The 27217-nt window shown below is 38.7% G+C and overlaps 1 protein-coding gene across 3 annotated transcripts in view; it reads right to left on the reverse strand.

The window, feature by feature from the left end:
- CSNK2A1 (casein kinase 2 alpha 1) overlaps nucleotides 1-27217 on the reverse strand; it is a 56541-nt gene that overhangs the window by 23278 nt on the left and 6046 nt on the right. The window contains exons 1-3 of one of the 3 annotated variants that reach the window (XM_045445022.1): nucleotides 23422-23530; nucleotides 2477-2686; nucleotides 362-473 (exon numbers count right to left, since the gene is read on the reverse strand). In XM_045445022.1, the coding sequence (XP_045300978.1) occupies nucleotides 362-473; nucleotides 2477-2577 (213 nt within the window). In that variant the 5' untranslated portion in view covers nucleotides 2578-2686; nucleotides 23422-23530. Of the gene's footprint in view, nucleotides 1-361; nucleotides 474-2476; nucleotides 2687-19464; nucleotides 19698-23421; nucleotides 23531-27217 lie in introns of those variants that run through there. The other 2 variants (XM_045445024.1, XM_045445023.1) reach the window with 2 other exon arrangements.

Raw genomic sequence — 27217 nt, forward strand, 5'->3', positions numbered from 1 at the left:
TTCTTTTGCTTCAATTTCCTGATCTGTCAAATAAATCCAACCTCTTCTGGGCGCCTGGGTGGCTCAGTTGGTTAAGCACCTGACTTCAGGTCAGGTCATGATCTCACAGTTGGTGAGTTCGAATCCCGCTTCGGGAGAGCCCCACTTCTTTCTCTCCCTCTCTGCCTCTTGCTCACTTGAGCCCTCTTTCACAACAACAACAGATAACCTCGTCTGTCAACTTCACAGAATACGGTATAAAAGTGTTAAAGCATTACAAAAACCTTTTCAAACGCTACTTTTAAAAAAAGGTATCACTATTACTTAAAAATCTAAATCCCAAATACTTCTGAAATTATAATCTCTTTCTTCTTATACTCACCTTGAGAATTTTAACAACAACTTTTTCATTATTTGTGATGTTGATGGCTTCAAATACTTCACTGTATTTACCCCGGCCTAATTTTCGAACGAGTTGGTAGTCATCTTGATTACTGTGAACAAAAAAAGTCAAAGTCACAATGATTTTAAAAGTTCAAACTATAAGGCACTAATTAACTTTAAAAACTCTACTACCAGTAGGAGTAAAAGAAATAAAAGGCATTTCAAATAATTCCCAAATTGGTTTCTCTGTATTTTAAAAATCGGGCCATTAATTAAAAATGTGTGTTCTAAATCCTAGAATTAGAAAAGTTTAAGCCTTTCAATTACTCTTTCAAATCCCACACTGTTTACATTTCTACTGGCATGCCACACATAGCTACCTTATATTAGGGTTTGTTATGTGTTTATATCCAACAACAGACAGCTTTCCCTTGGAGGATAATTTTTATATATCTCTGTCCTCTCGTGCCTGGACCGGTGTTGGCACCTAGCAGGAAGTCAATTCATGTTGTAAGAATATTTCAATTCAGCCACACATTAGAAGCAGATTTTTCATGGACCTTTTTGCAGGTAAGTGGCTTTCAAACATATAGGCTTGACTTCCCACTTGCCCTCCAAGGCAAACTCTGAGGACAGTCCATGTAAAAAGTTTGCAAATCACACTACAGATCATGAATCATAGTTAGGGGTCCCTTCCTCTATTTTTACCCATATTCCATGACCACTAGCAACATCAGAGGTAAAAAATAAGGGAAATGCCAACATTTTATCCCTGCCTCTGATTACAATTTAGATGACTTTGCTTTAAAGAGTAAGTCAAAATTCTATTTACTCCTGCTGGGGGCACTGAAAATCCAACATGTAACAAATTAGCCATCCATTGTCCTCAAGCAGCCAAAAAGAAAGTGAAATGAACAGACAAGGCAGATGGTACTAAGGACAACGGACACTGTATTAAGGCAGGTCTGGGGGAGGAGGCTCTTAATTCTGGTGGAGTTCTCCTGTGGCAGACACAGAAAACAAATGCATGTGAGCCAAGAGTGCCATGCCAAACCTCGGAAGGGCTGTTTAGTGTTATTTAAGCAGAACTAAGTGCAAAGCACTCAATTCAAAGACAGTGGTTCAAATTTTGTTAGCAAAACACAAGTATTCCTAGAATTTGAAGCCTGTGACAAGTGAGGAATTGTTAGGTTATCAATAACAACATTTATTGATATTGTACCACTGGTTCTTGATGGTATCTATGAAGCACACTGTAACTCCTTGTGCAGAGGCAATGCATTTACTGTTAAGAATCATGGCCCAATCAGGATTACATACCCCCTTATGTCAATATTGGGAGACTATCTTTAACCACTTACAGGTTATATACATCACATGTGAATAGATATAAAATGTAGCATGTGGGAGCTACTGCTTTATGCATTTCCAAATTGCTTTCTTTTGCACTGGATGTCAAAATGCTTTTATCACAGTTAGTATGACCTGATCAATTAAATACCTACATGTTGGGACAAGAGATACAAACATCCAAATGAGACTGCAGAGAGAATAGGGGCAAACACAACTACAGAGGTAGACTGCAACTGTTCAAAATGGAATTGGGGCTTAAATCCATGTTACACATGGCTTGCTTCATGGTAAGAGTAAACGCTGATAAGGGTTTAATTTTGTTTCTATCAGAAAGAGGACATCTTTCTGGAGAACTGTTTCATCCTTCAGTATCATCATGGGACAACATTCTCTGACCTCAAAAATACTTTACATAAGAGTATGGTTTTTAAAATCTCTCAAGTATTAATTCTCACCTAACTACAAAGCCCTTAGGTGAGACAAGCTGACATGTAACTCTTTGTTACCAGCCTTTTATCCAGAATATGTAAGTCCAAGGAAAGAATAAGAGACAGAAGTAATTTTTAAATGGTAAGCCCAACAAAACTGTTAATTTGCCAAAGCAATACGCTGCTTCTTCACTGCAGAAGAAAACACAAATCAGGTTTTAATCTTGAGGTTTATAAATGCAGTCAGGAAGGATTCCTAACACAAATTACTCAACAAGTACACAAGAATCAACCCTATGAGTGAGGACAGTGAAGTAAGAGGAAATAATTACCCCCACTCCACCACATGTGACTCATAATCCCAGTACTCTCGGGGTCTGTGCGTATTAACATCTGTGTAAACTCTGGCCCTGCTTGGCACGGGTCCCGACATGTCAGACAGGTTGGCGAATGAAGGTGGACTTGATGTTTGGAGATCTGGCAGTCAATGTGTTCAGAAGCAGCTGGGGGTATGACCTTGTTTCAGACCTGTTTTCTTCAAACTGCAAACACAAAATGCATAAAGTCCAAGGAATTATTTTTAAAAAGCATGTGTGAAGAAAAAAAAAAACATCTTATAATAATGGCCTCAAATATACCTCTGACTCTGGGAATGCAAGCTGGTGCAGCCACTCTGGAAAACAGTATGGCGGTTCCTCAAAACACTAAAAATAGAACTACCCTACGACCCAGCAATTGCACTACTAGGCATTTATCCATGGGATGTAGGTGTGCTGTTTCGAAGGGACACGTGCACCCCCATGTTTATAGTAGCACTATCAACAATAGCCAAAGTATGGAAAGAGCCCAAATGTCCATCGATGGATGAACGGACAAAGAAGATGTGGTATATATATGTATGTGTGTACACACACACACACACACACACACAATGGAGTAATCTCGGCCATCAAAAAGAATGAAACCTTGCCATTTAAAACTACATGGATGGAACTGGAGAATAGGTATTATGCTAAGTGAAATTGGTCAGAGAAAGACAAAAATCGTATGACTTCACTCATATGAGGACTTTAAGAGACAAAACAGATGAACATAAGGGGAGGGAAACAAAAATAATATGGAAAAAGAGAGGGGGACAAAACAGAAGAGACTCATAAATCTGGAGAACAAACGGAGGGTTACGGGAGGGGTTGTGGGAGGGGGGATGGGCTAAATGGTTAAGGGGCACTAAGGAAACTACGCTTGAAATCATTGTGGCACTATATGCTAATTTGGATGTAAATTAAAAGAAAAATAAAAAAATACAACAAGCTAAAATAAAAAAAATATATACCTCTGACTCTTCTACCTATTAACCAATCACTAGATCCCAACTGTGTCAACCACAGTGTTTCCTATTACCCAGAAAGTAAAAGAAAAAGAAAAAAAGAGAAAGAAAACAAAAACAAAAAACAAGAAACATACTTAAAACCATGCTGGCCCTAATTCTATTCTGCATCATCTAAAGTTTGGATGCTCTTTATAAGACAGCCTGGAAGGGAAAAATGGCATTGAGGACAGACCTATCAACATTACTACCATTTATACATTCCACAGAAATCATTGGCAAGAGTAGCTTTCCATAGCTCAAGTAGGAGTGCTAAAAGACTAGACAGAACAGTGGCAAAGCCGGAGTACCAACTGTTAGCCTGACTCTAATGGTTATGAAACCAGGAAGGGAATAAAGACATACATCAAAGTTCAATGTCTTTTTGTAACAATCCAAATCATTCAGGAATCTTGCATAATAATCAGTAGATCCTTAATTATAGATCCTTAATCCTTCAAATTGTGCCATTTGAAAGTCATACTTGATTTCATTAAATTTAAAAACAAATAATTTCCTCCTGATTTATTTAATACAGGAGGAAACTTAATACAAACTGGTAGAAGACAGTAATATATGTTACCTGAACTAATGCAAAATTTGACATAAAGGGAAAAGTGGTAAACTTTTAGAAACACGCTTTCTACCAAATCAGTAAACTAAGTCTACATAATAGGTAAACTGTGATGTCTTCCCCTGACCATTCCAATCTATTTATCTTTTCAGAGAATCCTACAGCATTTGCCGATCCCCTTTAGTCTGCATTTAATTAAAAATGTATTGAGTCTCCAGATTTTATAAGCTGAGAACGTATCACTTATGTAAGTTTCTGGCTAAGGTTGTGTAACCTCAACTTAACTACAAGGAAACATTGGACAAACCGAAAATGAGGAAGCTTCTATTAAAAAGGGGCAGTGAGGGAATGGGGCACCTGGAATGCTCAGTCGGTAAAGGGTCAGACTCTTGATTTCAGGGTCATGCGTTCAAGCCCCATGCTGGACGTGAAGCCTACTTTACAAAGGTGGGGGGAGGGACACTTGGGTGGCTCAGTGGGTTAAGCACCTTACTTCAGCTCAGCTCAGGTCATGATCTCACAGTTCATGAGATGGGTTCTTGAGTTTGAGCCCCATGTCAGGCTCTGTACTGACAGCTCAGAACCTGGAGCCTGCTTCGGATTCTGTGTCTCCCTCTCTCTCTGCCCCACCCCTGCTTGCACTCTGTCTCTTTCTCAAAAATAAATATTTAAAAAATTAAAAAAAAAAGGGGGGGGGATACACTATATCCTCAAAAATGTCAATACTATAAAAGAAAAAAAAAGAAGGCTAAAGAGACATGACTATATACAATGTCCTACCCCTAGACTGTATCCTGTACTGGAGCGGGAGAAATGGTATAAAAAAACAATACTATGAAATCAAATGATAAAAACATTTAGATGGTAGATTACGTGTGCACAAGAGTACAGTCACATAATAAAGCAAATGGGGTAAAAAAATATTACAATAGGTAAATCTGAGTAAAGGGGATACAGATGTTCTTTGTACCACTTTTGTTTTTTGTTGAAATAACGTGATTTATAAAAACTGATAAAATACACATAACATAAAATTTACCAATTTAACCATGTTTTCTTTAAAAAAAAAAATACAAGATGGGGCGCCTGGGTGGCGCAGTCGGTTAAGCATCCGACTTCAGCCAGGTCACGATCTCGCGGTCCGTGAGTTCGAGCCCCGCGTCAGGCTCTGGGCTGATGGCTCAGAGCCTGGAGCCTGTTTCCGATTCTGTGTCTCCCTCTCTCTCTGCCCCTCCCCCGTTCATGCTCTGTCTCTCTCTGTCCCAAAAATAAATAAACGTTAAAAAAAAAAAAAAAAAAAAACAAGAATTGCAGGAGGTATAGTTAACTCCCAGCCTCAGAGGGCCAATCATGGGTGAACATGACATTACAAAATGAGACCTCATTTTTTTCTCTGGGAAATCACCTGAGTCACGTGGAAAACATTCCCCAGTTCCCATTTACTAGTCCATGTATCTATCAGTCTTATCACCCAGTCTTCCTCTGCTTTCTTAAGGCCTTGGCATTCTCTGTGAAGAGGAGAGCAAGACTACTCACTAATGAAACTCCTGAGATTCTCAAGTACTTGTCTGACCCTTGCAGCTTTGTGCCTCATCAGTTGGGACCTAATTAATGAAACAGCGGACTTGATTCTCCAGTGGGAGGACTGCTTGCAGTTTTGCAACACCGGGAAGAGGTGCTTCACTTTACTATCATGCATACCAAATAATCTGTTTATAGTAAGACAGTCATTCACAGGAATTTCAAATGGTTGGCTTTCATGAACTATATAGGGAGAAGAAAAGAGAGAGTCCTTGAACTGTACCTCAGCAACCTCAGATAAACAAAATGGCACAAAGAGGGACAGAAGATCAGTGACAGGCTGGGGATAAAGAGGGGAAGTGAAAAGATAGGAAAGAGAACTCATTAAAGATAAACATTTTAGGGGCGCCTGGGTGGCGCAGTCGGTTAAGGGTCCGACTTCAGCCAGGTCACGATCTCGCGGTCCGTGAGTTCGAGCCCCGCGTCAGGCTCTGGGCTGATGGCTCAGAGCCTGGAGCCTGTTTCCGATTCTGTGTCTCCCTCTCTCTCTGCCCCTCCCCCGTTCATGCTCTGTCTCTCTCTGTCCTAAAAATAAATAAACGTTGAAAAAAAAAAAAAAAAGATAAACATTTTATTTAGAAATAGTATTTCACTTGCAACCTCTGTAAATATGTATGTATGTTCATATACAGCCTAACAAGAAAGAAATAAAGGGACAGCCTAATTTTCTCAATTACTGATTGGTTCTTTCATACATTCCTTCCTTTGTCCATCCCTTAAATATATGAGCATCAACTATGAAAAAACATCCTGCTAGTCCTTGGAAATAGAATAACAAGCAAGGAAGAACAAGGGTGAGACAAAAATGCCTTTAAGATTTTATCTGCAAACTAAGGATAATGGAAACTCATTGAGGAGTTGTTGTTTTTTTTTTTTTTAATTTTTTTTTTCAACGTTTATTTATTTTTGGGACAGAGAGAGACAGAGCATGAACGGGGGAGGGGCAGAGAGAGAGGGAGACACAGAATTGGAAACAGGCTCCAGGCTCTGAGCCATCAGCCCAGAGCCTGACGCGGGGCTCGAACTCACGGACCGCGAGATCGTGACCTGGCTGAAGTCGGACGCTTAACTGACTGCGCCACCCAGGCACCCCGAGGAGTTGTTTTTTAAGTAGGTTACATTCATGCTCTCAATGCAGGGCCTGAACTCAGGACCCCAAGATCAAGACCCAAGCTGAGATCAAGAGTCAGACATTTAACTGACCAAGCTACCCACACACCCCTCACTGTTGAGTTTTAAGCAGAAGAGTGACCCATGTGTACATTTTGAAGAGTTCACTCTGGCTGGATGTGGGACAAGCAGAGGAACAGATTTAGGGAGAAAGAAGACTGTTAACAGTGACTTATGCAGGAGCAATGACGAAAGCTTGCCCAATTGTGGTAGCAATGGAGATAAGTGCACAAATTTGAGGAACAAAATTTGTGGTGTAAAATCAATAGTTCAGGGTCGTCTAGATAATGGGGTAAAAAGTGGGAGGTGACTTTTAGATTTCTGTTGATACCATTTATGGAGACAGAAAACATTCTGGAAGAGAGCTCATTCATCAGGTTTTGGACTTAAGGTTAAAATGGAGGAGACATTAAAAAGGATACTGAACAAGCAATTAGATATTCCAAGTCTGGAGCTAAAAGAGCCTCTCAGCTTTAAATATCTAACCCTCCCAGCAATTCTATGAGGCAGGCATTTCTCTCCCTAATCTACAGATAGGAAAACAGCCTAAGTAAGTTTAGTAGCTTGGCCATAAATATCCAGGAGAGAGTTGGGATTCAAAGCGAAGGTGGCCAACCTACAAGGTTCAAGTGTTTTCATTCCCATAGAACTGGTCACTTTGTATCTCATATACAATAGTCTTCAAACCTTAACTTCCTTGGGGCACCTGGGTGGCTCAGTCGTTTAAGCATCTGACTTTGGCTCAGGTCATGATCTCAGAGTTTGTGGGTTTGAGCCCCATGTCGGGCTCTGTGCTGACAGCTGAGAGACTGAAGCCTGCTTCAGATTCTGTGTCTCCCTCGCTCTCTGCTCCTACCTCACTTGAGCTCTCTCTCTTTCAAAAATAAACAAACATTACAAACAAACAAAAAAACCTTAACTTCCTTATTAGACACTTAGCTCTCTGAAGTCAAGATGCATGTCTGATTTATCTTTTGACTTTACAGTAGCCAGTTCAAGGCTCTGCATTTTGTAGGGTGTTCATGAAATATTATTTGTTGACCAAATCAAGGCTGTTTCTTTTCAAAAAATGAAATGTGATGAAAATTAAATTTGCCTCCAAAAGGTAGGGTAGCCCTATTCTGGCTATCTGGTACAAAGCTAGGAGAATCGGGAGACCAACTCAAGGGTTCCTGAGTTGCTGTTCCCTTTGCATGCACGTTCTCTCTCTCTCAGTATTATAGTTTCCTCTGTTCATAACAGGGCCACAGTTAAAATTAAGAGAATACTGGAGAAACTTGATGTTAGCAATTTTTACAACAGCTTGTTTAGAAGTTGGTGAAAGTACCTGAGTCCTAGATATCCTGATGATCAATCGTCCTACCTAGTGTTCATAATACAAGCATATCCTAAGAAAATCTGACTTGAAGAAAAAGTATTAACTTTCTTAATAATTCCATTTTAAATGACCTAACTTCATCCTTACTGTCTCATATGATTGCATAAAAGGAGGTGTAATTTTAGCTGATAACAATTTCATAGGACTAAAAAGCCTTCAGAATGACTCTGAATACATGGCTATGTTTTGTTTGTTCATGCTTAGCCTAACAGAAGCCAATTAATCAACTGAAAAATTATCTTGTTGGTAAAATTTTCTCTATTAAAGTCAGACCACACCTACAACCAAAGCCAGTTATATGGCTCTGTTTGACCTATTCTTTAATAAAATGCAAGTAAATGAAAACTCCATCTAACTATGAGGCTAAAACATGTACTGCCAAAATCATAGGTTTATCAACATAAATGGAATATAGAACTAATTAATTTCTATTAAAAACTCCTCTCGCCTTCCTCAATCTCTCCCTCTAATCTCTTCTACTCCATGTGATTTCTGTTTTTCAATCTGGCAACTAAAAAGAAAACTGGAGGCTTAGTAAATGATCCCAAACCAGAAAACTGCATGTCTGATTAATCATCGTACCAATGTATTTTTATAAATAAATTTCCCAGCAGAACTGGAAAAGATTATTCTGGAACCTTAAATTTAAAAAGTTAAGTCCATTTTCAAACTACAATACAGTTTTACCCTAATGTTTATGAGGGTCTCCATCTTAAAAACAAAACAAAATAAACCCTCCCAACCCTAGATAAGCCATAGTGAATGAGTAATATCTCATAATCATCTAGACGGCAAAGATTTCTATGGTAAAAAATGAGGAATGTGCTTATATTGCACTGACTGCATGATTTAAGAATGCTTGTTCAGAAGAAAAGCAGTTGTATAAGGAAAACAACACCTTTTCAGCACTGCTGCAGAGAATCAACTCTTCTTCCTAGCAATCAGGCAGCATACACTGCAAAGAGATGATTTGTGGAACAAACTCAGGGAGAACACAACTAGATACTTGTGACTTGCAGAAGCAAAGACAAACACTCATAGAAACTTGCCTTTTCCCCTTTCAAAGTGGCTATGAAATGAACACAAAAAAGCAGGAGTTAATACAATCGGAATTACTTGTTTCGTATGTCCATAGTTCCCCTTAATTTCCCATTCTCTCTTCCTTTCAAATCAAGAGCAGAATGTCCACTCAGCAAGCATTTATTAAACAATTATTATGTATCAGGAAATGTGTGCCTATTGCTGGGAAGGGATTATTTCTCTAGGCCTTGGAGAATAAAGAGAAACTATCTCTACCCTTGACAAAGAAAACAGACCATCACACTCTCAAGCGATTAGTGCTTGAAAGAATGAAGTCTAAGATGCTCTGCAGGAATTGAAGGGAACTGAAGTCACCCACCAACCCAGTGTCATTCATTCAACAAATATTTATGGAGTACCTCAAAGTCTGGGGAAAGCTGCCAGGGAAAAAATAACATCTAAGCTTAGTTTTGAAGGATGCACAGAAATTACTCAGATGAAAAACAGTAAAACAAGAAATTGAAAAGCACAAGACTTTAAACAAGTTAAGAATTTTAAAGACCTGTAACGTTATACCCTAAAATTACCAAAGGCTGGCATACCTTGTCATTCCCTATAAGAAGCACACCAGATCAGCATTCCTTTTTTTTTTTTAATTTATTCTGGGGGTGGGGGTGGGGGCAGGAGGGCGAGCGGGGGAAGGGCAGAGAGAGAGAGAGAGAGAAAGAGAGAGAGAGAGAGAGAGAGAGAGAGAGAGAGAGAGAGAAAATGAATCTTAAACAAGCTCCACACTCAGCGCAGAGCCCAACACAGCCCAACGCAGGGCTGGATTCCATGACCCTGGGATAGTGATCTGGGCCAAAATCAAGAGTTGGATGCTCAACTGACTGAGCCACCCAGGCACCCTTCAGCAATCCTTTTATATCTGGTTTGAAGAACACTAGAGAACACTCTACTCGACTATTACTATGTGTGCCTTAACAAAAAATTATTAACTCATAACCACTGCAGTTCAGATCTCATTCTCTTCCTTTCTCCACTCATACAAATAAGTTCTACTACAGAGGTCACAAAGCAAAATGCCTAGAAAGGACAAATAAAGAGCTAGCGGGTGTAGATCCACGAAAGTGTAATTGGAGCTTCTCAAAGTAAGAAACCCAGATTTTTGCGGGTAATTTCCCCGTCTTCAGTAATGGTGGGCTAGGTTATTTGGGTCAATCTTTCCACTGAGAACAGCTAAAGAGAATGGATTAAACACACACACAAAACACACTCTCTCTCACACACACACATATATATATATACACATTCTTGTTTTCTCTCTCTTAAATAAAACAGATAAACAATTATAGCCTACAATGAAGAGAAAATGAGAACCCAGAGAAGCAAGCAAGCCCAAAGGGTCTTTGTTGATCCCTGAAAATTAGAATTTTGTTCTAACAGGAACCAGAGCACAGGGCCCTCAAAGGGTGGAACTCTAATAGGAGACCTTCATAATAAGCTGATTTCAGAGGATTAAAACTTTAGGGTGAGAGTGAATGAGAAGTGGAAGATCCAGGAAAGAAATACAATTCTATGGAGGGAATATCAGATTAAAAAAATTGTTTTCAGGTGGTTCCTGGACCTGTAATGTCCAGATACCTGACATGAACAAGCTCTCTGTGGGGGGGAAAAAAAGCACCTTGCTATTATAGGCCTTGAATGATTCCTACAAATAATTTTTCAAATAGAATACACAGCCTGTACTCAAAGATAACTAGGTATTGACGGAAAAGACTACAAGGGTAAGACCTGGCAGAAAAAAACCGAGAAAAGACACACAGAGACTTCTGATCTTATCAAACTCAAACCAACCACGTTGATGATCTCACAGTTTGATGAGTTTGAGCCCCACATCAGGCTTTGCACTGAACACACAAAGCTTGCTTCAGACTCTCTGCCTCCATCTTGCTTGCGTGTTCTCTTTCTCAAAAATAACATTAAAAAAAGTTTTTTAAAAATTAAAAAAAACAGGTTGATTATGCTTATAGAAATATGAGATAAGCTTCAGAATACTAGCAGGGAACAGGATACTCTAGAAAGTAACAGATTTCAAAAAGTGAAAAGAACAAAATAGAATGTTTAGGAAGAAATAAAAAATAACAAGTGAATTGATTTAAGAGTAAATTCAACAAGGTTGAAGACGAAACTAAGAAATTGGAAAATAGGCCAGTAATTATCCAAAATATAGCAGAAAAGTCAAAACTATGGAAAAGCAAGAAAGGAATAATACTGTGAAATGATTTAATATACTTTTGATCGGTACCAGAAGAAATTGAGAAAATGGGAGACAGCAAGGGCAATATATATTTGAAAGAGGTGTAACAGCTGAAAATTTCCCAGAAGCAATCAGACACAAACACATTCCAGAAGCCAACAAATTCCAGACAATAAATAAAAAGAAATCCACAACTAAACATACAATAATAAAACAGTAAAGACAAAGACAAATCTGAAAAGCAAACAGAGAAGTTAGATTACATTCAAAGAAGCAACAGCAGAACAGCTGATTTTCCAAAAGCAACAATGAAGCCTAAGACAGTTTAATACCCTCAGCGTGCTAAGGGAAAATATCTGCCAAATTAAAATTCTACATCCAGCAAAGATCTCTAAAGAAAGAAGATAAAAAATAATCCCGGGAAGTCCGCGTGGCTCAGTTGCTTGAGCATCCAACTTCGGCTCAGGTCATGATCTCACAGTTCATGAGTTTGTGCCCTGCGTCAGGCACTGTGTTTACAGCTTGGAGCCTGGAGCCTGCTTTGGATTCCGTGTCTCCCTCTCTCTCTGCCCCTCCCGACTCATGCTCTGTCTCTCTCTCTCAAAATTAAACATAAAAAAAAAAAAATGGGCATATATAAATATACACACACACACACACATACATCCATCCCATTTGGAAGGTCTGTGTTGAAGGAGAAAGAGCAAAAAAAGAGAAAAACCATGGAAAAGTTCAAGCAACCTTTGACTATTAATATTAGACTTTGGTCAATTATGGCTCCAAGTTTAATACCTACAATGGTATCTACTTATGTAACAAAAATACCATGTATTTCAAAACTAGAAAGGGGGGAAATAGAATGATAAAAAGAACCAAAAAAAAAAAAAAAGGGGGGGGGGGAGAAAAAAGAAGAAAAACCCCAGAACATAAACAGAGAAAAGTTAAACTGAAATATGACTAATTATATTCAATATAAACAAAATAAATTATCCAGAGAAAAATAAAGACTGTCAGACTAATAAAAAAAATACATCCAAATGAACTAGAATAACGAAAACAGTTCTGAGAAAGAAAAATAAAGCTGGAGGAACCACACTATTTAAGTTATTTACTACAAAGCTACAGTTATTAAAAGTGTGGTAACGACAAAAGGATAAAACAGTGGAGCAGAATGGAAAGTGCAGAAATAAATCCCTACAAATATGGCCAATTGATTTTTGACAATGGTACAAAAGCAGGTCAATGGGAAAAGGGTAATCTTTTCTCTAAAAGGCTTTAGAACATTTTAACATCCATATGCAAAATCATGAACTCGACTCTAAACCTCACACACCTTATACAAAAAACAATTCATAATAGAGGCACCTGAGTGGCTCAGTCGGTTGAGCATCCGACTTGGGCTCAGGTGAGCTCCAGGTAGGGCTTCGTGATGATAACGCAGAGCCTGCTTCAGATCCTCTGTCTCCCTCCCTCTCTGCCCCTCCCCTGTTTGTGGGCACTTGCTCGCTCTCTCAAAAATAAACATTAAAAATAATTCATAATAGATGGTGGATCTAAATACAAAATGAAACATTTTGAAAACTTTAGAAGAAAATATTGTGATCCAGTGGCCAGGAATTAGGATTAGGCAGAGGTCTTAAAACGTAACAGCAAAACACAACCCATAAAAATAAAAATTGATAAACTGGACTTTATTAACATTAAAGTATTTCTCCTCTGTGAGAAGCACTGTTAATGGAAAAATAAGCCAGATGGGGAAAATACATTTGCAAATCACATATATGATAAAGGACTTACATGCATAATATATAAAGAATTCAACAATAAGAGAACAACCCAATTAACAAACAGGCAAAAGATCTGAACAGACATTTTGCAAAAGAAGATCTACGGATAAGCATATGAAAAGATACACAATATTGTTAGTCATTAGGGAAAGTCAAATTAAAGTAAAAATTAAATACACTACAGACCTACTAAAATGGTTCAAATAAAAAGGTGAGAATACCAAAAGCTGGTGAGGATGCAGAATAACAGAAACTAATTCATTCCTGACGGGAACACAACACACTATATAGCCATTTGGGAAAACAGTTTGGTTGTTTCTTATAAAATTAAACACTTACCATACATTCTCTTAGGTATTCCCACTCTTAGGTATTTTATTCAAGTGAAAACCAATGTTCACACAAAAACCTACAGGTGAAAAGCTGATAGCAGCTTTATTCATAATTGCGAAAAAATTGAAACAACCAAGATGTCTAACAGGTGAATGGATAAACGAATGGTGGTACAAGCACACAGTGGAAAACAAACTACGATTTAAGCAACATGGATGAATTTTAAATATATGTTTCTAAGTGAAGAAGCCATATCCAAAAAGCTACATAATATATATTTCCATTTGTAGGGCATTCTAGAAAAGGCAAGCCATAAAGACAGAGAACAGAGGAGTGATTGCCCCAAGCAACAAAATTATTCTTTGTAATACTGTAGAGGTGGATTTATTGCTCTAAGCATTGTCAAAACCCACTGAACTGCACACCACAAAAGAGTGAATATTATTGAATGCAAATTCCTAGCTCTGTCCACTGACAGCACCTAGAAGCAGTGTCAACAAGTAGCAATGACAATGACTACGCCCAATCTTGGGTTTCTCAATAATTTTCTCCAATAAAAGAAATGACAGCTCCTTGGAGAAATGGCTGATTCAAGAATGGGGCAGGAAAAATACAAGATAGCCTGGCAAATCTTGTAGTCGAAGGGACATGAAAACCAATGTGAAAGAGCATCATTGCCAAAGCTTGAATGATAGAACGATGGAATTCGATCATAACCCTAAAGAGTAAAATAAATATCCATGAGTCCGCCCTATATAAATAATTAAATAAATTTTGAAAATCTTCCCTACATAAGAATTCCAACTTACATATACATTCAGGAAGAAATAGAAAATCACCATTAGGACCAGCAACAGTAAATTACTGCGGCCAAGATCCACTGACAGATGCTTAACTTGGGGAGCAAAACTTTTAGGAGAAACAGGATTATCTGCATAGCCTCTAAGTATCCCCTCATTAATCTCTCTGGTGGTTTTAACACAGTCCACAAATATTCCCTCAAAGAACTGGAACTTAATGTTTCTCCCCTGGAAGTTGGGTTGGACTTAGAAAAGACCTTCTAATGAAGAAGTATGTAGAAGGAGAAATAATAACTCTAGAGTAGAGAGGGGCGCCTGGGTGGCGCAGTCGGTTAAGCGTCCGACTTCAGCCAGGTCACGATCTCGCGCTCCGTGAGTTCGAGCCCCGCGTCAGGCTCTGGGCTGATGGCTCAGAGCCTGGAGCCTGTTTCCGATTCTGTGTCTCCCTCTCTCTCTGCCCCTCCCCCGTTCATGCTCTGTCTCTCTCTGTCCCAAAAATAAATAAATAAAAAATGTTGAAAAAAAAAATTAAAAAAAAAAAAAATAACTCTAGAGTAGAGAAACATGGCAGACACGACATAAACATCACTAAAGATAAGTTACGTTGGCATCATATAACCTTGATGCAATGTGATAAGAAAGACATGCCGTCTCTGTGGTATTCTTAAAAATTCATAATCATAATCTAATCATGAGAAAACATTAGTCAAACCTAGACTGAAGGACATTCTACAATTTTACCAGTCTTTTCCAAAAGTGTCAGTCTTGAAAATCAAGGAAAGACTGAAAAACTGTCACAGACTGGAGAAGACTAAGGAGACATGACAACTAAATGTAATGTGGTATTCTGGATTGGATCCTGGACAGAAAAAGCACATAGCTGGTAAAATCCAAATAAAGTCGTTTAGTTAGTAGTATTGTACTGTAGTTAATTTTTTTAAGTTTATTTATTTGTTTTGAGTGTGCATACACCAGCAAGGGAGGGGCACAGGGAGAGGCAGAGAGAGAATCCCAAAGTACCATGGAGCCTGACACAGGGCTCGATCTCACGAATCATGAGATCATGACCTTAGCCAAAAATCAAGAGTTGGACACTTGCTCAACTGAACCACCCAGGTGCCCCTTGTTAACGTCTTAGTTTTAATAAAGTGTCACAGTTGTGTGAAATGTTAACACTAGGGGGAACTGGCAACTCTTCTGTAAATCTAAAATTATTTCAAAATCAAAAAAGTTAAATACTGGGGTGCCTGGGTGGCTCAGTCGGTTGGGCGTCTGACTTCAGCTCAGGTCACGATCTCGCCTTTTGTGAGTTCGAGCCTCGCATCGGGCTCTGTGCTAACAGCTCAGAGCCTGGAGCCCCCTTCGGCTTCTGTGTCTCCCTCTCTCTCTGTCCCTTCCCTGCTCATACTCTGTGTGTGTGTCTCTCTCTCTCAAAAATAAACATTAAAAAAAAAATTTTTTTTAAGTTAAATACTGACAATACTTGATGTTAGAAAGGATGTGAAACAACCACTCTCAGAAATGCTGATGGGAATGCAAAATGGTATAGTTGTTCTGGAAAACTATTTGGCAGTTTCTTATCAAGTTAAAATTACATTTTTCAGATGACCCAGCAATCCCAATCATAGATATTTACCCTAGATAAATAAAAACTTATGGTCATAATAGCCCATACATGTACATTTACAGCAGCTCTATTCATAATCAGCAAAAAATGTTAACTAAATGGATAAACTGTGGTCCATCCATACGATGGAATACTACTACTCAGCAACGGAAAGGAACCATTGATCCAACTTCAATGAAACTCAAAAGCAACAATGTTGTGTAAAAAACAAACAAACAAAAAAATCCAGTTTCAAAATATTATACATTGTTTGATTCCATTTATGTAACATTCCTTTTCTAAATTTTTAAAATAATTTTTACAAATGTTTGTTTATTTTTAAGAGAGAGACAGAGCATGAGTGGGGAGGGATAGAGGGAGAAGGAGACACAGAATCTGAAGTAGGCTCCAGGCTCTGAGAAGTCAATACAGAGCCCAACATGGGGCTTGAACTCATGAACCATGAGATCATGACCTGAGCCAAAGTCGGACGCTTAGCCACTGAGCCACACAGATACATTTATATAACATTCCTGAGAAGATAAAACTATAGTGACTGAGAACAGAATAGTGGCTGCCAGAGAATACAGATGGGTGGCTGGGAGTGACTACTGAGGGTACATGACGGAAGTGATAGAACTGCTCTATGTCTTGGTTGTGATGGTGGTTACCTGAATCTCTGTGAGTGTTAAAATCCACTGAAAATGTATGCACAAAAAGGAATCAATTTTACTTATACTGATATTAAAAATAAAAATTTTTAATGGGTAAAATATCATATGCTGTATACTAAAACAAATTTAACATAGCATTAGTATGAACAACTTTATGCCAGTAAATTTGAAATTCTAGAGGAAAAAGAGTTACTAAAACTAATACAAGAAGAAACGAAAACCCCAAGTAGTTCCATAACCAGTTTAATCAGTTACTGTAACTGTAACTGGTATCAGTTTACAACCTCTGTTCTAATGTCTTTTTTACTATTGTTTAACATTTCTAACACTTTTAAAAAGTTAAAAAAACTTGAGCGCCGACTTCAGCTCAGGTCATGATCTCACGGTTTGTGAGTTCCAGCCCCGCATCAGGCTCTGTGCTGACAGCTCAGAGCCTGGAGCCTGCTTCGGATTCTGTGTCTCCCTCTCCCTCTGCCCCTCCCCTGCTCACACTCTGACTCTGTCTTTCAATAATAAATAAACATTAAAAAAATTTTTTTTTAAGTTAAAAAACTTTTAAAATGTTAAGCAAATGCGTACTGAATATGCTTTTTCCTCCTTCTCTGTGCCTGTAATTTTATGACCTCCAATAATGCCGGCTAGGAGAAACTCTACTCACCCTTCAACAATCAGCCAAGTTTTATATCCACGATGAAGCCTTTCCATGCCTCTCTCAAACAAGCCAAACGTTCCTCTATTAGACCAAAGCACCCCTATATACTCATTACATTATCACATGTTTTGTTTATGCAATTCCCTCTCCTCAACAAATTATAAAACCAAGAACCTAGACCATAATTTATTTCTCTTGGTATACGCCTTATATTTATCAAAATGCCTAGCATGGTAATGTATTCCATACATGTTTGGCAGACTGAATATTAGGACAGTAACAAACAATATTTTGTCAAAAATCAACTTTGCTTGCGTATGGACCTGTTCATGCTCAAAATCGAGGAAAGAAGTTTGGCTCATCAAATATGATGAGTATTTGATCTCCAGCTAATTTTATTTTTTAAATGTTTGCTTATTTATTTTGAGAGAGAGGAAGAGAGAGCATGTGAGTGGGGGAAGGGCAGAGAAAGAGAGAGAGAGAGAGAGAGAGAGAGAGAATATATCCCAAGTAGGCCCAAAGCTGTCGGCACACAGCCTGCCATGGGGTTTGATCCCACGAACATCATGACTTGAGCCGAAGAAAAGAGCCGGATACTTAACCGACTGAGCGACCCAGGCACCGCTACAGCTAATTTTATTTATTTTATTTATTTATTTATTTTTTTCCGCTACAGCTAATTTTAAAGACGCTCTTTAGTCTTACAGAAATCACATCCATCACCAACACCAAAGGTAAAATAGTAATACTATTATTTCCCAATGAGATATGAAACCAGTCAACATGTGTGAGAGATGTTTCTTTGGAAACACAAGCTTTTATGAGGCTGTGTGTTACCCATGTGATGAGCACAGTGCCTGACAATCTGTGATAGATGGAAATAGTTATTACTGAAAGACCCGAACTTTGGATTTACAAGGCACCATGAGGTTACAGAAAGAGCGAGAACACTGGAACCACTAAGACTAAATATGACCTTGGATCTATCATTTAACTTACCTAATTTCAGGAAGGAAGGGGCAGAATGTAAGGAAGAACACTGTCTGGCTTCCAACTCTCAAGATATGTGAATGCTGTTTCTTAGAATTTATATTTGTCACTTTTAAACCTAACAAGTCCAAGACCTAGGTAATATCTTCCCCATTTTACAGAAGGCAAGTCAGAATAATCTCTATAAAGTCACAAAGAGATGGGGATTTATTGTCTAGATTCACAGCCTACTCATTCTGTTCTATAGCAAACGATGTCCCATTTGGCTCACACAATATTTTTTTTCCCCAATTTTAAAAACTGATATAAAATCCACATGACAAAGGTCACCATTTTAAAGTGCACAATTCAGTGGTTTTTAGTAAATTCACAATGTGCAACTATCACTACTATCTAATTGCAGAACATTTCTATCACATCAAAAAGAAACCCAATGGGGCGCCTGGTTGGCTCAGTCGGTTAGGTGTCGACTTTGGCTCAGGTCACGATCTCGCGGTCCGTGAGTTCAAGCCCCGCGTCAGGCTCTGTGCTGACTGCTCAGAGCCTGGAGCCTGTTTCGGATTCTGTGTCTCCCTCTCTCTCTGACCTTCCCCCATTCATGCTCTGTCTCTCTCTGTCTCAAAAATAAATAAACGTTAAAAAAAAAAAAAAAATTAAAAAAAAAAAAAAAAAAGAAACCCAATACCCCATAGCAGTCATTCCTGATGCCCACCTCCCAACTAATCTGTTTTCTATCTCTATGGATTTGCCTATCCTGGACATTTCATATAAATGGAATCAATCCTATAATGGGATCTTATGTGTCTGGCTTCTTTCATTTAGTACGTTTCCAAGTTCATCCATGTTGTAGTTTCTGTCATAGTAATTTATTACTTTTTATGGCTAAATCCACCGTATGGAAGCACTACATTTTGTTTATCCATTTATCAGCTAATAGACATTTGGGTTGTTTCCTCTTTTTGGCCACTATGAACAATGCTGCTATGAACATTCATGTACCAGTTTTTCACACAGTGTTTTAAAAAAGCAATTAGCTATCGAGTTTAATTATGTGTTAAAATTTTTCATTATAAATACTTAAGTGTGACTTAGCTGCCAACACACACACACACACACACACACACAAATTAACCTTCAATTTCTCAAAAGAAGGAAGATGAAAAGGTAGGTAGATCTGTCTGATAGCAATAATCCTGTATTCTCGCGCTGATAAAATCACTTGGCTAGGAACGCTTGGGTGGCTCAGACGGTTAAGCGGCTGACTTCGGCTTAGGTCGTGATCTCACGGTTAGTGGGTTCAAGTCCTGCGTCAGGCTCTGTGCTGACAACTCAGAGCCTGGAGCCTGCTTCAGTTTCTGTCTCTCTCTCTCAAAAAAATAAAAAATTAAAATAAATAAAATTAAAATTTTTTAAAATTAAAAAAAAAAAATCACTTGCCTCAGCTACGTTATCCAACAATGGGATCTAAACCCAACCACTGGAGATGCCACAGGTAAACCTGGACAACTCTATTCATTTATCTTACTGGTCTGATTCCTGTAGGTATTTGAGTTAGCAATCCCTGCTCTATACTAAATACATATATAAGATTAGAAAATTAATTAATACTACGTATTTTACAAAGGTAACTGGGCAGGTGGGGATACAGACAAAGAAAATGTTCAGCATTATTACATGCAATGGCAAGCACATTTACGTTCTCAATTTCAGACCATTTAGAATTCCAATTCACGAGACGCTTTTTGCCAATTAAGAAATGCAGAACCAGGGCGCCTGGGTGGCTCAGTTGGTTAAGCACCCAACTTCTGTTCAGGTCATGATCTAACCCCATGTTGGGCTCTGTGCTGGCAGCTCAGAGCCTGGAGTCTGCTTCTAATTCTGCGTCTCCCTCCTCTCTGCCCCCCCACCTCAAAAATAAACATTAAAAAAAAGAAAAAAAGAAATGCAGAACCAAACATGGATTTACAGAAAAATTCTAATGGTCGACGCCCTTCCTCTGCACTTCAACAGCACTCTTTGCTTACCCCTTCCATCTAGCATGGTCATCCTACACATCTTTTTAGCTAAACAAAACTCCAAGGGCAGAGAATAGTGCTTCTGTATCCTCAGGAATCTAACACTAAAGCTGACATATGGTCTAGAAATATTTGTTGAAAGACTAATAGTGTGACAAATGATAAATCAGGTAAATTGGTTACAGTACTAAAAATAGTGAATGAAAAGGTGAAACTTATTTGGGCTACATAAATTATGGCATTGAAAATGGAGTCCATCAATGAGATCAGAGGTAAATGAAACTCCTAAAAGTATATACAAAATAGCATGTGCAGGTATATTTTTGTGAAGAAAAGGTCTGTAGTTTCTATTACAGGCCCAGAGGAATCTGTAAACCCCAGTAGAATTAATAATTTCTGAGTTAGGGGCCCTGGGTGGCTCAGTGGGTTGAGCATCCTGACTCCTGATTTCGGCTCAGGTCATGGTCTCACGGTTCATGACATCAAGCTCCACGTAGGGCTCTGTGCTATCAGCTTGGGATCCTCTCTCTCCCTCTTGCTCTGCCCCTCCCCTACTCACTGTCTCTCAAATAAATAAATAAAACTTAAAAAAAAAAAATCAAGAGACAAAAGGTAATGTCCCCTTTAAACATTGTAAAATATACATTTAAGAAGGTTAACTTGATAATTTTCATAAGTATTAAACCATTAAATTTCTCTGGGGCGCCTGGGTGGCACAGTCGGTTGAGCGTCCGACTTCAGCCAGGTCACGATCTCGCGGTCCGTGAGTTCGAGCCCCGCGTCGGGCTCTGGGCTGATGGCTCAGAGCCTGGAGCCTGTTTCCGATTCTGTGTCTCCCCCTCTCTCTGCCCCTCCCCCGTTCATGCTCTGTCTCTCTCTGTCCCAAAAATAAATAAACGTTGAAAAAAAAAAAATTTCTCAAACTAAGTACAATATATTATCCCACTCTTTCCTGAAGGGAGAGAGGAAGACAATGTATCCTAGGCTCCAATTTATATTCTAGCAGGAGACCTATGCTTGATGAATGATTAACAAACTGTCAGTTTCAGAAAAGATAAGGTGGTATTCAGAGTCAGGTGAGGACAACAGTTCTAAGCAAGGACACTTTAGTTTTGCTTCACTGTATAAAAAAGTAAGAACCTGAATTTTTTTTTTTTTTTAATTCTTAATGTTTATTTATTTTTGAGAGACAGAGTGCAATCAGGGGAGGGGCAGAGAGGGAGACACAGAATTCCAAGTAGGCTCTAGGGTCTGAGCTGTAAGCACAGAGTCCAATGTGGGGCTTGAACCCACGAATCGTGAGATCATGATCTGAGCTGAAGTCAGTCGAAAGCTTAACCCAGGTGCCCCAGAACCTGAATTTCTTTCAAATGACTGAATTTGAATCGTTTATGGTTGTTCATTTGTTCATTCATTCAGAGAAAGAGAGAGAGAGAGAGAGAGAGAGAGAGAGAGGGAAAAGTATGCCAGCAGGAGAGGGAGAGAATCCCAAGCAGGCTATCAGTGCAGAGCCCAAGGTGGGGCCAGAACGCATGGGACACACGTACCATGAGCTCATGACCTGAGCCAAAACCAGTAGTCAAATGCTTAACAGACAGAGCCACCCAGGCACCCCTAACTTTTAAAAGTGTATCTCTTCAATTGTATGTAGAAAGAGAATTACTTTAGATCTGAGAGATACTTTAAAATAGTCTTTTCTAAATTTAAAGCCAAGATTATCTTAAGATTGGCGGCCTTTTGCGTCTTAAAACTGTTAAAAAACTCAATTACCAAACTTCTAAATCAGTGCTTATTGCCTTTTTAAAATTCAAAACACCAAGAGAAAGTAGTATTTGTATGGCACGCTGGGATGAGTGATCAAGACTTTTGGACCTAAAGACATTGGCTTGGATGCCCTTTATGTAGCCTGCACAAATGGCCAGAGGGCTGAGGGGACCCCCCAGTACCTCAGCGCATCTGTTAACTCACGCTAATACAGGCTAATATAGCACATTGGCTGAAAAATCCAAGTTTAAATAACATACAGAGATCACAAGCTGAAACTGTCAGAATCCATGCAGTAAGTTGAAAAAACTATTTCATAACTCCCCTTGTTTCAAGGGATATACATATAATCATCTTTTCCAACCTCTTAATCCAGATATAACCATTAACGAACAATGACTTCTGAGAGACCATCTACTTGTATGTAGGTCATTGGCACAAAAAACAAAAACAAACACAAACTAAACCTCCTAATCTGAGTCACCTGGCTGGATCAGTCAGAAGAGCGTGCAACTCTTGAACTCAGAGTCGTGGGTTTGAGCCCCATTCTGGGTGCAGAGATTAATAAAATAAAATAAAATAAGCTTCATAACCCTAACTTGGAAGAATAAGCCAAAATAAACAAACAAACAGGTTAATGGTAAACATGAATGTAAGATTAAATGAAGTTACCTTTCCAGCTCCACTTTATAATGATTCTACTTTCTTATATCAAGGTCATGGACAATATTCTCTCTCATCTATCAAGCTAATGCCATGTAAGTAGTGGTGTTTTGTTTCTTAAATTGGGGGAAATATAGACAAGGTTAACAATTAGCTCCTTGACAGTTCCCTTAACCCACTCTGACCTTCAAATCCTAAGACTCCAAGTACACACCGAATAAGCAAGAACTACCCATTCAAAGTCAACAGCCTAAGTTTCTTCTGGCCCTGTTAAGGATCCAAATTTGAAATATAAATATTCACAATAATACCCGATAACTCACATAGTTATTGCTTACATAAACCGGCAGGATATTTAAGACATTACAATCCTAACACAGTATGGGGCCTCCTGTCTTTATTCCCATCTACAAAATTTACAACATTTCTGTTTTAAAAGGCAACACACTCAAGCTTTCCCATAAAGCAAACCAGCAAGTATGAAATAACAAAAAACATTAGCATTTGGGCTCTGTGTGAATTTCATTTCTCTACCTTTAAGCCAGAAAAAGAATCAAAGTGTCAATGTTACATAAATAACATAGCAACAGTGGGAGGTCTTCCAATGAAGGGAAGTATCATAAGAAAACCCAAGCAGTTTGACTTACTTGAATTAAGGCAGCTCTACCTCAAACATCTGACATAAATTTGAAGTCCAGTACTGTCTCCAATAATACAGAATAAATGATGGGCAAAGAAGTCTTCATCTGTATATCATTTTACTAGGCAACACAATCAAAATAAAGTCACAGTCTGAAACTTTGTTCCACTGGCCACAACCCTCTGGAACCCAAAGACAGAAAACTTCATTTGAGATCTAAAGTATAATCCACCATTTATGTATGTAATAAGAACTACTGCTTTCCATTTGAATGCCTCTTATAAACCAAGCATGGGAGGAAATGTTAACTCCCACTTTAGAAATAAACAGGTTCAGGGGCGCCTGGGTGGCTCAGTCGGTTAAACATCTGACTTCGGCTCAGGTCACCAACTCACAGTTCATGAGTTTGAGCCCCACATCGGGCTCTCTGCTGTCAGCACGGAGCCTGCTTCATATCCTCTGCCCCCCTCCCCTGCCCCTCCCTGCTTGTGCTCTCTCAAAAATAATTAAACATTAAAAAAAAGAAGAACAAGAAGAAAGAAAAAAAGAAACAGGTTCAGAGGTTATATGACCTGCCAAAGATCAAAGGATTACTAGGTGAAGGAGGCCAGATTTTAATCCTACTCTGTTTAGGATTCAAAGCCTAAATAGGTTCTTTTCACTAATTAAACACTACTTCCCTAATTCTGCACACTGATTTAATAACAGCCTACGATACATACTACAACGAAATGGGTTGCTTTAAATTTGGAGGCAAGGTGAAGGGTGGAGGATGTGAGTATTAACAATCAGGAGCCTTCATTAGTCTCTTATCTGAATGGGATGGTCACCAGGAGACAATGGTATAAAAATCGTGTTTTAAAAGCTGGAAGAGGCACCTGGGTGGCTCGGTCAGGTGTCCAATTCTTGATTTTGGCTCAGGTCGTGAGATGGAACCTCGGGTCAGGCTCTCCACTGGGTGTGGAGCCCGCTTAAGATCTTAAGGTTCTTTCTCTCCCTCTGTCCGGCTCGAAGATACTTATAAGACCAACTCCAAAGCAGATGGCTATATATATATTCAGTCTATATAGTCATAAATACGTAGAATGATTTATGTACTTTAAAGTACTGATAAAGATAGGTTCCTGCTTTGCCTACCGAGTGTCTGATTGCAAAATTCAGAGCAAACAAGAAAGTTAAGATCATACCTGAGAGAATAGGACATAGAGAAAATGTTAACACAGGAAAAAGTTCTCTTCCAAACATATTCCTAACACATAATACACAAGTACAAGTAAACTGTGATCAAACCACTGGGGAATAAGACCTCTGATCCAGGTCCACAAGGCTACAGGTGAGCAAACCTTGAACTTTCCCTGAGTATGAGCTAGGCAGATTCACTTCTCTACCTAGAAGAGAACCCTAGATTCACCAAGACTAGATAACCACTCTGGCAATGTATGCTGTACCCGAGCAACCGAGGCAATCTACACTGGGTGTAACTTACATACCCGACCCACCCCTAAATAGCAATTCAGTACCTCACTCACCCAGCAGGACACACCAGAAACAGGAAGTACGGGTCAAAAGGCCTCATTAAAAAATAAGAACTCCTGGCAGCAGAAAATGAAAATAAAGAGCAGTAGCACTGCAATGAACACATGGTCTTCACTGACAGCAAAGAGAAAGAACTCACATTAGTCAGGCATCCAGTATTTTATAAAATAACTCTTCATCCTCACAGTAACTCAGAGAAAACATTAGCTGGTACTTTAGTTATTAATCTTCACAAGAACATCTGAGGTAAGTACTACTAACCCCCATTTAAAGGTGAAAAAACTGAAGGTTAATAAATGGCTCAAGGTAGCTGCTACCCTAATTGGATAGCAAAATCCAGGTTTGAGAGGTTAAGTAACCTCCAAATATGGTCATCTCACTCCAAAGATGGAGTTCTTTCCAGCTATCCTGTTGCGCCCCCCCCACCCCCTCCCTCAGTCTCAGTTAAAGAATTCCATTAAGAATGAGAAATTCTCAATCCCTCCCCCACCCAGATTTCTGTGTCTATACCTAAGACACAAAGCCAGTAGTTTTCACAAGAAAACATTTCAGAAAGGTACTACATTGTGGAATGATATAGGATTACAAAATGTCATTCAACTGTAAGCTTGGGAACAGGGACAATCTAGAAATTCTTAGGGGCACGTGGGTGGCTCAGTCGGTTAAGCATCTGACTTTGGCTCAGGTCATGATCTCACTGTTTGTGGGTTTAAGCCCTACATGGGGCTCTGTGCTGACAGCTTGAAGCCTGGAGCCTACTTGGGATTGTGTCTCCCTCTCTCTCTGCCCCTCCCTTGCTCACACTCTCTCTCTCAAAAATAAATAAAATACTCAAATTTTTTTTTTTTTTTAATTTTAGAAATCCTTATGATAGCACCTACCAGACATGTAGCAGGCATTCAGGATCTGCTGAACAAGTAACATCTTTTCACTGGTTATAAATTCAATAGCCTAAAATGGCTATTTTGTATTTTCTGATATGACATGATTCAATTTTTTAGGAAAATAATTTACCCACTCATTTTTCACAGGGTTGCTTTCTTAAAATTTACAGCACATTAATGAGATAGCTAAATTGAGAAATGCCCATTAGTGCATTAGTCATAACTTCAGAAAAATTCCAAGTGTTCACTTTTCCAAGCAGATTAAAATGTTTCAGCTAGTAAAAACCTGTCAGAATAATCCACAAGATCAGAAAGTATAAACGGAAAAGAAAAAAGTAGCCAATACAAGGGCATTTAAGATGTGACACATATAAATTATAAAAGATTATTCTAAATGTATCTTGGTATTTAATGCTAAAACCCTCACTTCAGATAACCCGGTATCTTCTATGCAAGAAAACACTATTACCACTAATGTAAAAAAAAAGCTTGCCCACCATAGCAACTGTTGCTAAGCAGGCTTCTCATGTCTAAGGCTGAATGACACAGAATTTGTAGAAACCAATGAAATACCGCTCCTAGCAGGGTTCTGTGAATGCTTTCACCTTAAACTTTTAAAAAGACTCAATCCTTGATTTCTATGTGGGAAAAGAAGGGTATCTGGTCAACAACTAGGTCTGTTGAAATCTATCCCAGAGCATATCAAATATTTAAGAAAAACTACCAATTGTCTATAACCCAATACTATACCAAATGTCTATAACCCTATACCCTTTGTTACAATGACAGCAATTCCTTTTCCTTAATCCTGAAGGAATCTCTTTGTTTGAAAAGCTAGCTGGCCCAGATTTCTATTAAAAAATAGCTAAATGATATACCACTTTTGAAATTATCCATCTTAGGAGTTCAAAAAAATTTAGGTGTACAAACACACTAATACTCTTGGGAAACAAACTTGGCCCAGGTCACTCAATGAATTTAAAAGACCAAGGATCAAATCCAGTTTCTCATTTCTTTTTTTAAAATTTTATTTATAAGTATGCTACACCCAATGTGGAGCTCCAACTCACAACCCTGAGATGAAGAGCTGCAGCTCTACCGGCTGAGCCAGCCAGGCACCCCAACCAGTTTCTCATTTTAAATCAAGTATCACAAACATTATTATTCCCTTAAAGGGCTAAGACCTTATACCTAATCCAGTGCTAAACTTCACCAGTTCTGTTTCTAAATTTATACAAACTAACGGGATTATGCAGAAGTTGTCATATAGTTGCCAAAACAACTATCATAAATGTTACAACAGTTAACATCCTTGGGGCACTTCATATGGTAGGTACTGTTAAATGTGTTACACTATCTCAATTCTCACAATCACTCCACAAG

Source organism: Leopardus geoffroyi, chromosome A3 (genome assembly GCF_018350155.1).
Source record: "Leopardus geoffroyi isolate Oge1 chromosome A3, O.geoffroyi_Oge1_pat1.0, whole genome shotgun sequence".
Lineage (NCBI taxonomy): Eukaryota > Metazoa > Chordata > Mammalia > Carnivora > Felidae > Leopardus > Leopardus geoffroyi.